Raw genomic sequence first — 13,895 nt, forward strand, 5'->3', positions numbered from 1 at the left:
GGAACTAGATATAGTTAGTCCAGCTGACTTCCTGTACATTTTACAAGTAATGTTTAATACCAACAGAACTAAAACAAAGTTACAGTTGCAATGTTTAGTTTACAACAATAATTTGTGATGACATCAATGATAATTTCTATTATTGTTTTACAATTTTTATTTTAAATTATGGAAAAAATCTAGAAAAATTTTACAGTATGGTGTCATTCATTAATGCATTAGCTAAAATGAACTAGAATAAATTCTTAACCAGTTATAATCTAAAAATAAAAACAAATTCCACAGTTAACAATTAATTGCATGACAACAATGACAGTGACTCGTGACACAAGAACACAAACACTGGACAGGGCTGAAGCTACATAATGTGAATAATGAAAATGATTTATTGACGGTGATCATTTAAATTGAAAGGTCATTTTGATAGTAATAATAAAATGATTGATGTGACACTACATTAAAAACTAAATCAACACAAATCAACACTCAGAGTTTGAGAAAAGCACAGAAACACATGTTCACTCAGCAGGACTCACACACACACTGATCTTACTGTCTATATGAGGATTTATTACACACATTTATTCTGACATGTTATTTCACTGACAGAAGTTCAGCTGCAGTATTAATGTCATGAAGAGAAAAGAAAAGACTCTATAACATCTCACTGTTACTGATTCATCATCTGCTCAAAGCATTATGGGGAGAATCTCTCATCAGTCTATTCTGATTCATAAACACAGTTTCACTGATGATCCAGAACCAACACAAATCCCAGCATAGAGCGGCTGAGTGAATGTGGTCTGGACTGTGTGGATGAGGCTCATTGTGTCAGAGACGCTGTAGAAGGACAGAGTTCCTGCACTGTGATCCACAAACACTCCTATTCTACTGCTGATGGACGTCACAGGGAGATCAGTCTCTATGTCATCGTGTATGAATGAGTAACTGGAGAGAGAGCAGAACAAACTCCAGGACTGATCATTATATCCAAACCAAGACTCATCACCCCGTCCCTTCCTGCTGATGCTCTTATATGACACTGATATAAACACACGTCCTCTCCACTGCAGCTCCCAGTAACAGCGTCCACACACACTCTCTCTACACAACACCTGACGATAATGATCAAATCTGTCTGGATGATCAGGATACGACTGATCTGTGTCAGTGTCAGTAATCACTCTGTTGTTCTCAGACAGACGGAGGAGTTTATTCACTGTGTTCAGATCCGGAGTGAGCTGATGGGAATCTGATGGAGATAAAACACATCAGAATCAGGAATTATGAATCTGTTTGATGTTTTCATGTAGTTGAACTCTTCATGTTCAGTGTCTTAGTACAGATGAGCAGATATCCTGTTCAAATCATCATTTACATAATGAAGTTCTAAACGTAGGTTCGGGAGGAGCCTAATCATTCAGTCCTGTCAATCATCATTACAAGCCTATATAAGCAGCTCTCATTGCACAGTCCCAGCCTCAGTTCTTCCGGCAGGCATTTTCTATCCTTTTCTAATACGTCCCACTGGATTCGGCCCATTTGTCAGCACTAAAAATATTGCAGAACTTTGTAAACCAAGCCCATCTTTGAGGTGGTACAAGTATGGTTCTGTTTCAGCCATCAATATGGTTCTTTAACCTGTGCATTGTGAACACAAATGGCTCCAAGCTTACTTCATGTACGCAAATCCAATTTAGCAGGTCATCAGATGCTTCCGTTTCAAAGCGATTATTCCTCATGGCTGCCTTTTCTGGCAGATTTCTTCAAACTAAGTTGAGAACTTACATTTTTGTGTCAAGCCCACAGCAAGATATTTAACAATTTTACTAAACCACTGTATGAATATTTGCATGTGAATGTCTCAATTGCTTCATCCCTTAGTAAATCAACAAGTTGAATCAGCGCTACCACAGTTCTCTGTCGTGTTTAAATCATCATCTTTTCCATGTTTCTGAAGATGGTCTGCTCAGTTCAGGCTAACTAAAAGTCAGCCATGTGCCATGATGCTACATACTTTGGCTTATGAAGTAGAATACTTTAAATGGCTTGTATCATCAGTACTTGATGTCTCACCCGTTTCATTAGCACATTACATTTATTTATTACTCTGTTTTACAGCAGCTTCATTATTACATTTTGTTACTTGTCTGCCTCAGCAGTGATTTCTCCCTGGGCTTCTTGTGTCCACTACCCTGTGGTCAAAAAATGGTCTCCTAAGCATTTCCTTCCATTGGGACAATTCAATGGAGTTGACTGTAATCTATTGTCCCAACAAATGCAGATCAAGTTCTGCCGAACTAATACAGTTAAACTAAACTTTGGTCAGCAGTGCCCTGCTATTAATTAATTAATAACCCATACACCTTCCTCCTTTTAATACATCCAGAAATTTCTACCCAGTCATCTGGATTCTCATTTGCCATTTCTCAGCAACAGCAAGATTCCCATTGGGCTGTTGCAATCATCGCAATACCACATTATTGACGAACCAACCGCAGAGGATTGCAAAAACCGCAGCAACCGCTATATTCACATGTTTTTTCCTTTTTCTGTAAGTTCATGCTCTTCTTGTTCTGCGCCTATACATAAGTTAATGATAATGCGTGTATTCCTAACAAGCCCAAACAGATAGCGAAGTAAAGAGAAACTGACTCAGCGCGGATGATTACCCACTTCTAACCTTCAGGCCGAGTCATATATTCGTGAAAATAGCTTATGCTCAAAGAAACCCTGTCTTGGCATTGTCGCATTGCTGGCCAGCTGAGCTTTCTAAAGTTGTACTTAAACTTAAAATGATTTCAACAGCACCGTGAGCCATCCACCTTGAGATTTCTTTCAGGCAACTGTATGTCTTGGACCCTCGCTTCCCTCTCATTGGGTCTGTCTTCCAGAAAAATTTCAGTATGTCTCTGCCGAAGCAGTGACGTTTCCCACCATTTTCAAATCAGCTCTGTCTTCTCTTAGTGACACTGCAGTGATTTACCCTAACAATTCACTTATTACTTCACTGCCGCAGCAGTGAATTCCCCCCTACAAAATTTACAATTTTATTCCCACATCAGCGATTTCTAACCCATCAACTATGACAGCACTTGCTTTTACTGTCTACAGTAGGGTTGGGTACCGAAACCCGGTGCCAATACGGCACCGGTACCCATGTGACCGGTATGTACCGGACCGAATCAGAACGCGAATTTCGGTGCCACTTAAATGCCTGAACTGTCGATTGAAATATTTGTCTTCTGGTGCTATGACACGGATGTAGAAGCATTGATTCATCAACATGCATGATCGCTAGTTAAATTTAAATACTGCATTCATGGGGTGTCGGAATGATCAGAACATTTTTTTACTGAATGAGAAAACTTGGGAAAGTCGGAAAGCTTTGATGATAGAAATCCAAGACATCTTTGTAGTTACTATCCATTTTCACATTTCGAATTAAAAGCACAAATCGTCTGGAAATGCATCCGAGAAGCGCGTGAATGCTGCAACTATCGTCACACTTGCTCTGACTGCAGCAGGTGGTTTGCCGTTAGCTTAGCGAGCTACATTAAACGCGTCGAACTTAAAATGCCAAAAACTAAACATTCTGAAGTGTGGCTATATTTCACGAGAAATGATTCAGACACTGCGACGTGCAGCAAATTTTTTACAGCAGTTGCGTGTGAAGGGGAAAACGCGTCAAACCTCATGAAACATTTGATGGTATGTGGAATAAAGTTGAAAGCAGAGGGATGCACCGTGTTTGACAGTTTGCAGACATCAGCTGGAGAGGTGTCGTATTTTGCCAGAGACGCCAAATATGTGATGCGATCTAGGAAAACCCAACACATGGTGAAATTTTACCTTTTTTTAGGTTTTAACACCATATGAAAGCTGAGTTCAGGCCCCTTTCCAAAATTTTTTACATAACCTACGTTATGGCTATCTTAGGTTGGCTGATAGCGATGATTTTCAGGAATGGGATTTTGAGAAAAACGGCTTTAAAGTGAGACGGGTTTCACTTTCACTTTACGGGTTTAACGAGAGCTGTCTGTCAAGTTAGGAGCGCTACTGCATCATTAGACAAACAGACTAACGTTTGTTTTCCGTTGATCACCCATTTTATGTTTAGTAAATAATGCAGCCTACTTTGTAGTAAAAGCGAGCGCAGCGCAACTGTTCGCGCACTGTGATAAAACAGACTGTCATCGGACTCCTCTTTAGTAACTTCATCATCCGATCCTTCATCTCTGGATGTGAAATAGCCCGCAACATCATTTAGGGCACTGACATCACCAAAACTGAGCAGACTGAGACGAGTAAGATCGGTTAAGTGAGCAGCTGCAGTACTTTAGACGGCGTTGTTGTGCTCCGCCATCTCACGATATTAAAGTAAGTAAGTAAATAAATAAATAAATAAATAAATAAATTTGCTTGCCGTACTTTACACAGGACTGGTGGAGAATGTGAACTGATACGCCTTTACTAAATATGTTATGTGGTTTATTTTGATAGGTTAACTGTTTGGGAAAGCACCTCCGCAGCGCGTTCTTAACATAGGAGAAAGACAGTCATTTCTGCTTGCTGCAATAAATTGCAATAGATATTTTCAGAGATGATAGACAAGATGTTATAGAATAATAATTTAATGAAAAACGAATTTCCTGAAAACGTCCCACCGCTACATCCGACGGGTTTTCCCAGATCTCATCACATATAGTCATATTTCTGCAAAAGAATTTCTGAAATTTTAAGCTGTTAAATTATTGTAGTTGGGTTAGGTGGCTTAGGTTTTATTGTTGTTGCGTTTTGCATTGACTTAATAATGTATAGTACTACTTCTTTTTTTTTTTTTCTTTTTTTTTTACTTTTAATACATTGTTCAATTTAAAGAACTTTTTTGTCCAATAAAAATATATTTTTGTGTCATCCACCACTTTGTGGCTTTTTTCAAAGTATCGGTTCAGGCACCGTTTTGGCACCGGTACCGTTTTAAAAGTATCGATTTGGCACCGGTATCGAAAAAACCCCAAACGATACCCAACCCTAGTCTACAGTAGAGCTGCTCATAGCTAAACTAAACTTGATAAAACTGCACAGTCATTACATGCAGTCGAGTCCTCACTGATCAGAATTGAACTGAATAGTCATTATTTTTTGCTTCAGTTGACTTACAGCAGAACTCGAATTCATCTCCTTGACAAATTGGCATCATTAATTCTGTTACTTTACTATCAATCCCGCAATCCACTTCAGGCAATTTCTATCGTTTAAATCTCTGTTAAAATGTAGGGGGGCACTTGACTTGACCTGAAATCACTGCCACAGCAGTGATTTCTTTTTACCACTTTTGCAGCAGAGACAGTCACCATACTAAGCTCTAATTCTCACTGCTGCAGCAGTAATTTCTTCCACCATTCTCAGAGAAGATTCAATACCAAACTCTATTACTCCCCTCCTCAGCAACGACGTCTCCTACCTCCTTGCAGCAGACATCATACCAACTCCTATTTCTTACTGCTGCAGCAGTGAATTCTTTCACCGGTCTCAGCAGATGTCTAGAGGTCAGTATTTCTTCCACTGGTCTTGGAGGAGTTTCCATTCGAAACACTGTTTCTCACCTCCGCAGCAATGACATCCCCACTTCTCTTGCAGCAGACGTCATACTAACCTCCATTTCTCACTGCCGCAGCAGTGATTTCCTCCGCCGGTCTAAGAGCAGGTTTACTAAAACTCTTTCTCGCCTCCACAGCAATAGCCTCCCCCACTTCTCTTGCAGCTGATGTCATGCTAAATTCCACTTCTCACTGCTGCAGCAGTAATTTAGTGATTTTGTGCAGCTCCCTTGCAGCGCCCTGACTAATCTCCTTATATAAATTTTCTTCCAATTTTGCAAGAGCAGAGATTTCTCCTCCAATGAAAATGTTTATGTCACTGCCGCAGCAGTGCTTTTCCACCCCTCTCCTACAGGAGCGATCTCGTTTGTTAGCCCTTCAACTGCCTTATATTGCCCCAGTGCGGCAACAGGGAAACGTATTCTGCACATTCTTGGGGGGGGGAGAGATAGAATCAATAAAGGTTTTCTCTACTCGTATCACCAAAATTACTCGCAGTTGATTGCCTGGCTTGCTGTCCTTTGTAAGCACTTTTTGGGGGGGTTCGAGCTCTGCGCTCAAGCCGAACCTCGGGTTCGGGCCTCCATTAAGGACAACAAGCCAAGTTTGTTTACCATTGCCCATTATGACTGGATGGGCAGGCGAACTCGTGAAATCAATTATTAAACTCTTCTTTCACCTTCTACAGGAAGAACATGAACACACTCAGTGAGTTTTTCTGCTTGTTTTCTTACTGACTTACATTGTAGGAAGTCGTTCCTGGTCCTGGGAACAATGTTGGTGAATGTGACTGTGGAAATGAACAGACATGAACAGTGTGATTCTCATGATCCTGCATCCATTCCTAACACATTTCTAATATGATGTTCTCCATGATATGAGATGCTGATGGACTCGTTTCTGAGAGCAGATGAATCTCCAGGACTTTACCTCTGTCTGAGATCTTCTTGAGCTCCTCATTACAGAAATCCTCCAGTTTGTCTCTCAGCTGATGGACAGATTCTCTCAGATCATTAAAAGATATGAGAGAACTGAAGGGATCATCATTTCTTTTTGTAGATTCAGGAGGTGCTGAGAGAGACTGGAAACTCTACAGAAAACAGAAATCAAATCTCATCAGCTCCACACTTCACCCAATAACCTGCACCAACATCAGATTTGACTTTGATCTTTAGTAACTCAATCCAGCACTTTCACAGCATCAGCTTCATTTTTCATTACATCACATCAGAGCTACAGATTCTAGTATTTGCCACTTACACTATATGTAAACTGTCTAGGAAGTCATTTGTGTGATAAAACATGCTAAAAACATAAATGTCCATCTAACAACTCAAACACATCAGTGGAGTCTCATTGTAGGGTCGAGTAGATTTGCTCAGAAAAAGCAGCTCAAAGGCTTCGATTAGTTTGACCATTATTTATAACTTTAGAGCTGTTAGTGTCACAGCAGGATGTGTCTCAAGTCCACTATGATGGTGTTCTTCTAGATCTGTGTTACCTGCAGGAACTGGATGTGATCCTGTGTGTGTGAAAGCTGCTCCAGCTCAGCGTCTCTCCTCCTCAGATCATTGATCTCCTGCTCCAGTCGCTCCAGTCGTCCTTCAGCTCGACTCACCGCTCGCTTTTCCTGATCTCTGATCAGTCGTATCAGCTCAGAGCGGCTTCTCGCAATGGAGCGGATGAGCTCAGTAAAGATCCTCTCACTGTCCTCCACTGCTGTCTGTGCAGAGCGCTGTTAGGACACACAGTGATTCAGGCTTCAGTGGGACTGAAAGAGACAAGAGAGTCTGAACTGAGACTGAGACAAACTTCTCTTCTTCTCCAGACTCACCTTATGAGACTCCACAGCCTCTCTCAGCTGCTGAAGATCTTTCTCTCTCTGCTGGATTCTCTGCTGGAACGTCTTCTGCGTCTCCTTCAGCTGCTTCTGCAGGACAAACAGATCATAGTGAATGTCACAGAAAACTACTGACACTAAATCATCATGTGAATCCAATAAAAGCGGGGCTGATAATGAAAGGTTGTAGGTTCAAACTCCAAAAGGGATGATTGATCATTTACCACCATCATACATACATTTTCATGAAGATTGTTTCACACTAAAAGTGTAAGTATTATAAATGTGAAACTGACACGGACTTCACACTGACAGTGTTTCTGTGTAATTAAGCTGCGGCTCTACACAGAAATAAACAGACTATTGGATCATTACACTGAGTATTAACTTGATCTCTAGTTTTAAATACCTGTTTCTCTGTCCTCTGTGCTGCAGCTGATACAGTGTCGTGGTTTTTATGTTCATCCATCGTACACAGCACACATATACATTTCTGATCAGTGCGACAGAAAACCTCAAGGATCTTCTCATGTTTCTGGCAGATCATCTCCTGCAGTCGTCCAGTGGCATCAGTCAAATTGTGTCTCTTTCCTTTAAACAAACTCTCATGTTGTTCAAGGTGATTCTGACAGTAAGAGTTCAGACACATCAGACAGGACTTGACGGCTTTGTATTTTGTTCCAGTACAGACGTCACACTGCACATCTCCAGCTCCAGCGTAACAGTCAGCAGGAAGTTTGGTCTTCTTCAGTTTCTCCACCACTTCAGTCAGCATGGTGTTTCTAGCTAAAGCAGGTCTTGGACTGAAGGTCTGTCTGCACTGAGGGCAGCTGTAGACTCTCATCTGATCCTCCTGATCCCAGCAGTCTGTAATACAGCTCTTACAGTAACTGTGTCCACACTGGATGGTCACTGGATCCTTCAGGAGATCCAGACACACTGGACACAAGAACTCCTTCTGATTCACAGAAATTCTGGCTTCTGCCATTTTACAGCATGAATACAGAGACACAAACACACAACAGCTCAACTACACTTCACTTTCTCTTTCCCTGAACGCATGTGATTCCTGTTTCTGGTTCTGTGTTTGAGTGACGTGTGTGAAACAGGTGTGTCTGTGAATCAGGTTCCTTAGTTTAGTTTCAACATACCTGGCTGTTGTTAAAGTAAACAGTGATAGTGATGTGACACACAGTATCAAATCAAGTCAGGCTTTGTTTTTATTCTGCTACATATGTGGACATATAGTGGAAAGAAATGTGTCTTGCAGGACCACACTGCTACATACTATCTGTTGATTATCCCGCTTATTCAATAGTCATTTGCCAAGTTATAGATAAGTCAAATCTAGTATTGCTCTTTGCAGCGCAGTATTTGACTGAATGTGTGAAAATGACGGTTATTTTCGTCAGTTCTGGCTCATTAACTCTAATTTAATATTTAACTCAAATCAGACACAGAGATGAAATAGTGCAGTAAGATCACATTTATTTGAATGGAATTATAGCTTTTTTTTCAATTAATTATCGAGAGAGAGAGAAAGGGAGAGATGACAGTTGAGTGTGAATACTTGCAAGCTGTGTCTGTGTGTCTCTCTACAAACAATTAATTCATTCAAAAACAGCGATTATTACCACCTCGTTGCTGAGGAATATACTGTAGTGATCTAGTATCTAGGCGCTTTTATTAATAAAACTGCGGGGAAGTGTTGACAACAAGTTTATGTATGTGCGCACTGCAATGCGATCTCCAACCTCTCTCTCTCTCTGTGTGTGTGTACTTGTTCTTGCTACATATTTTTAATAATTTTTTTACGTTGTGGGGACAGTCAAAAATTACTATCCCCACAAGGATAGTAAACCTGAAATTTTTGACATTGTGGACAATGTAAAAAAATGATTAAAAATAGTAAATGGTGTTTATCTGAAAATGTAATGATGCAGACATGTTTTCTGTGAGGGCTAGGTTTAGGGTTAGGGATGGGTTAGGGGATACACAATATTGTTTGGTCAGTATAAGAACTATAGAAGTCTATGGAAAATCCCCACAATTCACAAAAACAAACGTGTGTGTGTGTTTGTGTGCATCAATTAAAGCAGCGCATTAATATCCACAAGTTTCGGGGGGTGCTACTGTAATAAAGAAAGTGGGAACAACTTCCGGTGAGGCGGTGGACGTAGTTTACCAATGGTATTTTGTGTGCTAATTAGCGAAGAGGCTAAATGTTTTTTAGACCATTGTTTACTTTGTAAAGATGCACACCTTTATGAGAGATGCTATTATGTTCTTACGGACAACATGCTTTTGAAATTTGTGTTTCCACATCATTAGCAAGTTTGGATCACTAAATCTCGAATGACTGTCAACCAGTGAAATGACATTTGAACCGAGACATCAGAGCTTGTGTTAAAGGGCAGATAAAGCCTCGATTCGAGGCTGGTTAATGTAGAAATCCCTTTCGCAGAAGCCTCACTTTCTGTCCAGTCATGTGCGCGATTCACTTTGCGTGTCCTAATGTTCGACCCCCAGATCTTACTTTGCGAGTACATTTTCATTGAGACCTATTTAATAATTACATTTTTAAATACCCAGTCATACAAGTAATATGAAGAATACAAATTATTCCAGGAGAATTAAATATATGCCATATGCAATTAATATATGTGTACATTATTCCTCATTCTTCATCATGTTGATATTCATACTGACATTTAATGTCACTGTTCAATGAGTAAATTAATTTATCAGAGTCAGAAATTCAACAAAAAAAAAAACACACACAGTTAGGCTTTTATTTGTGCGTATAACATGGACCGATCTATGGAAATTGTGGTGAATGCTTCTTCTGACGGATCTTTAGTCTTTTGGCTGCTTTATTTTTTACTAACCGCCAGATGGTTCTGTTTTCAACACTCTCAAAGCTTTGAATCTTTTCCCGAAACAGTCAGAGGAAAGTCTCGGTGCTTCACGAGGCTTCATTTGCCCGTCACTCCTGTCAACTGTTGAATGAATAAGTGTCACGTCCCGCTTGTTTACTTTGAACCGGAAGACGCTCCCACTTTTGACGCAAGGCCTCATGGGGCGTAGGAAACTTGTGGATAGAATGGTGATTAAACTGACTTGGAACTACCTGTGCACTAAACGGTTTTACTGTATACCTGCCAGCCAATCAGAATCCAGTATTCAGACAGACCATGGAATAAAGATGAATATAAACATACAACAAAGAAAAACAATTATAAATCTATACGACAGTTAACCATCTGACTATACATATATAGTAACCCATACTCAGAATTTGTCTTCATTTGTGCATTTGTCCCCATCCAAGTGCAGACACACACATGTAGTGGTTTCCAGTTTTTCTTGTATTTTCTTGTATTTTTATTTTATAAAAAGTGGACTTTTTTTTTTACTCAAAAAATAAAAAACTCAAAGATGAAGAAACTCCAATTTGTAAAAGAATATATCACAGTATCATCTGATCTGTAGTACCGTCCCGGTAGCTCTTCGTAAGGGGCGTGTTCTTGTCTCCATCTGCTCTCTGATTGGCTGGTGATTCAACAATGATTTTGATAAACAATCTATTCATTAGTTTCTGGGTTAATAAGATTTAAAAACATTTTATTAAATGTGTGTTGTCTTGTTGTCCTTTAAAATATTAAGACTATATATAGTTTTGTTTATAGAAAGAGAGACAGACATAAATATTATAATATTTGATACATAAATGTTGTGATGTAAGAGCAGTCAAAAATAATCAATAATGATTTCATTGTCAGCTATTGATTTTCATTGATTGTTGCAGCACTGATTTCCTGATCATCAGCTTCATCCAGTATTGTTGAGAAATTTTATTTGAATATGTCATTGTCTGAAATTTAAAACAACATTTATTGTTGTTATTATTATTATTATTATTATTATTATTATTAGTATTAGTAGTAGTAGTAGTAGTAGTAGTAGTAGTAGTAGTAGTAGTAGTAGTAGTAGTAGTAGTAGTAGTAGTAGTAGTAGCAGTAGTAGTAGTACTAGAAATAAGTTATTAAAATAAGGGCATTCGTGGCCTAATGGTTAAAGAGTCTGACTTGTAACCCAAAGGTTGTGGGTTTGAGTCTCTGTATCAGCAGGGATTGTATGTGGGGGAGTGAATGACCAGCACAGTCTGTTGGCGTCTGGATTTGTCTTGTTTATTTCTGTTGGATTGATTGTTTCATGATTTCATGGAACTCAAAGTTGAAGATCTGGTTGTAAATGCTGGAAGGCATCATGGGAGTTTGTTGAGACGCACTGGAGTGACGCTCTGAGCTCCTTCATGTTTGTGTGAGATGTTTCTCGACCAGCAGATCCATCGTCTCTGTTCTGGACAGGAGTTAAAGTAGTCAGTCAGGACTAGTTAGTTCCTCTGAACCGTGTTTGTGTGTGTGAGAGAGAAAGCAGCGCTGCTGTGGATCTACAAACACAAACAGCTTTGATTCAGTCATTTTAAAGGGTGTCATGTGATGCGGTGTGACTGTAGGAGGAGAATCATGACTTCCTGTGATGCTCTGATTGGCTGACGCTCGTGTGCTGAACCAGTGTTTCTGTTCATGTAGTGAAAGTCAGTGGGGTCCAGTGTTGTTTGGCTCCCAAATTCTTTAAAATACAGTTATGTTTATTCATTTATTTTATTATTTATTTTCAAAGCATCAGAAGACATGAGTAGAGTGAATGATGACAGAATGCCAAAATGCTATTTTATTTATTTTCTTCATGTTTTTCTTTTCTTTTATTCTATATACAGTAGGAACCTGTGATGTAATAGAATCATGAAGGAACTAGATGCATTCAATCCAGCTGACTTACTGTACATTTCACAATGAATGTTTCATACCAACAGAACTAAAACATTGATCATTGATCTCCTGCTCCAGTCGCTCCAGTCGTCCTTCAGCTCGACTCACCGCTCGCTTTTCCTGATCTCTGATCAGTCGTATCAGCTCAGAGCGGCTTCTCTCAATGGAGCGGATGAGCTCAGTAAAGATCCTGTCACTGTCCTCCACTGCTGTCTGTGCAGAGCGCTGTTAGGACACACAGTGATTCAGGCTTCAGTGGGACTGAAAGAGACAAGAGAGTCTGAACTGAGACTGAGACAAACTTCTCTTCTTCTCCAGACTCACCTTATGAGACTCCACAGCCTCTCTCAGCCGCTGAAGATCTTTCTCTCTCTGCTGGATTCTCTGCTGGAACGTCTTCTGCGTCTCCTTCAGCTGCTTCTGCAGGACAAACAGATCATAGTGAATGTCACAGAAAACTACTGACGCTAAATCAACATGTGAACAGATGAATCCAGTAAAAGTGGAGCTGATAACTAACAGCTGTAGGCTCAAACTCCAGAAGGAATGAATGATCATTTACCACCATCGTACACGAATTAACATTTAGGATTAAGGCCTGTTTCACACTGTAAGCATAAGTGTTATAAAGTGAAACTGACACAGACTTAGAGCTTCACAATGACAGTGTCTCTGCTGTGTAGAGGAGCTTGTATTTTAAATGATGAAAGTATATATTTTGTCAAAGTAAAAGTGAATAGTTCACTCCACTATTTTGTGTTGTTTAATCAAAGCCTATTTTATGAAAGACTGTGTTTTATGAAAGGTTTTCAGTGCATTTTCAGCAAACAGTGAAACTCTTCTTGCAGCCGCTGTTCATTTCTGCTGTGGTGTGCAGTGTGAATGCTGTAAGCTGTTAGTATGGTGCCGATATAAACACATATGAAACGAGTGTCAGCAATGTTTCATCAGTGTGTAGTTTTAAATACCTGTTTCTCTGTCCTCTGTTCTGCAGCTGATACAGTGTTGTGGTTTTTATGTTCATCCATTGTACACAGCACACATATACATTTCTGGTCAGTGCGACAGAAAACCTCAAGGATCTTCTCGTGTTTCTGGCAGATCATCTCCTGCAGTCGTCCAGTGGCATCAGTCACTTTGTGTTTCTTTCCTTTAAACCAACTCTCATGTTGTTCAAGATGATTCAGTAAGAGTTCAGACACATCAGACAGGACTTGACGGCTTTGTATTTTGTTCCAGTACAGACGTCACACTGCACATCTCCAGCTCCAGCGTAACAGTCAGCAGGAAGTTTGGTCTTCTTCAGTTTCTCCACCACTTCAGTCAGCATGGTGTTTCTAGCTAAAGCAGGTCTTGTTCTGAAGGTCTGTCTGCACTGAGGGCAGCTGTAGACTCTCATCTGATCCTCCTGATCCCAGCAGTCTGTAATACAGATCTTACAGTAACTGTGTCCACACTGGATGGTCACTGGATCCTTCAGGAGATCCAGACACACTGCACACATGAACTCATCCTGAAAAACTCTGGCTCCTGCCATTTTACTGCTTGAATACAGAGACACAAACACACAACAGCTCAGCCACACTTCAGTTTCTATTTCTCTGAACTGTGACTCCT

General features: G+C 40.0%; 2 protein-coding genes across 2 annotated transcripts; both read right to left on the reverse strand.

Moving 5' to 3' along the window:
- Window positions 1–285: 285 nt before the first annotated feature.
- LOC127178173 (tripartite motif-containing protein 16-like) lies at window positions 286–8,431 on the reverse strand. The gene is made up of 6 exons (XM_051130880.1): window positions 7,853–8,431; window positions 7,438–7,533; window positions 7,105–7,338; window positions 6,534–6,693; window positions 6,346–6,393; window positions 286–1,252 (listed from the first exon to the last, which is right to left on the reverse strand). Exons 1-6 carry the CDS (start codon window positions 8,429–8,431, stop codon window positions 732–734), a joined length of 1,638 nt encoding a protein of 545 aa, XP_050986837.1. The 3' UTR covers window positions 286–731.
- Window positions 8,432–11,710: 3,279 nt separating this feature from the next.
- On the reverse strand, window positions 11,711–13,628 carry LOC127178555 (tripartite motif-containing protein 29-like). Its single transcript, XM_051131505.1, has 4 exons — window positions 13,247–13,628; window positions 12,603–12,698; window positions 12,317–12,503; window positions 11,711–11,805 (listed from the first exon to the last, which is right to left on the reverse strand). The coding sequence occupies exons 1-4, from the start codon at window positions 13,382–13,384 to the stop codon at window positions 11,711–11,713; spliced, it is 516 nt and encodes a 171-aa protein (XP_050987462.1). The 5' UTR covers window positions 13,385–13,628.
- Window positions 13,629–13,895: the final 267 nt, after the last annotated feature.

Source organism: Labeo rohita, chromosome 16 (genome assembly GCF_022985175.1).
Source record: "Labeo rohita strain BAU-BD-2019 chromosome 16, IGBB_LRoh.1.0, whole genome shotgun sequence".
Taxonomy (NCBI): Eukaryota; Metazoa; Chordata; class Actinopteri; order Cypriniformes; family Cyprinidae; genus Labeo; species Labeo rohita.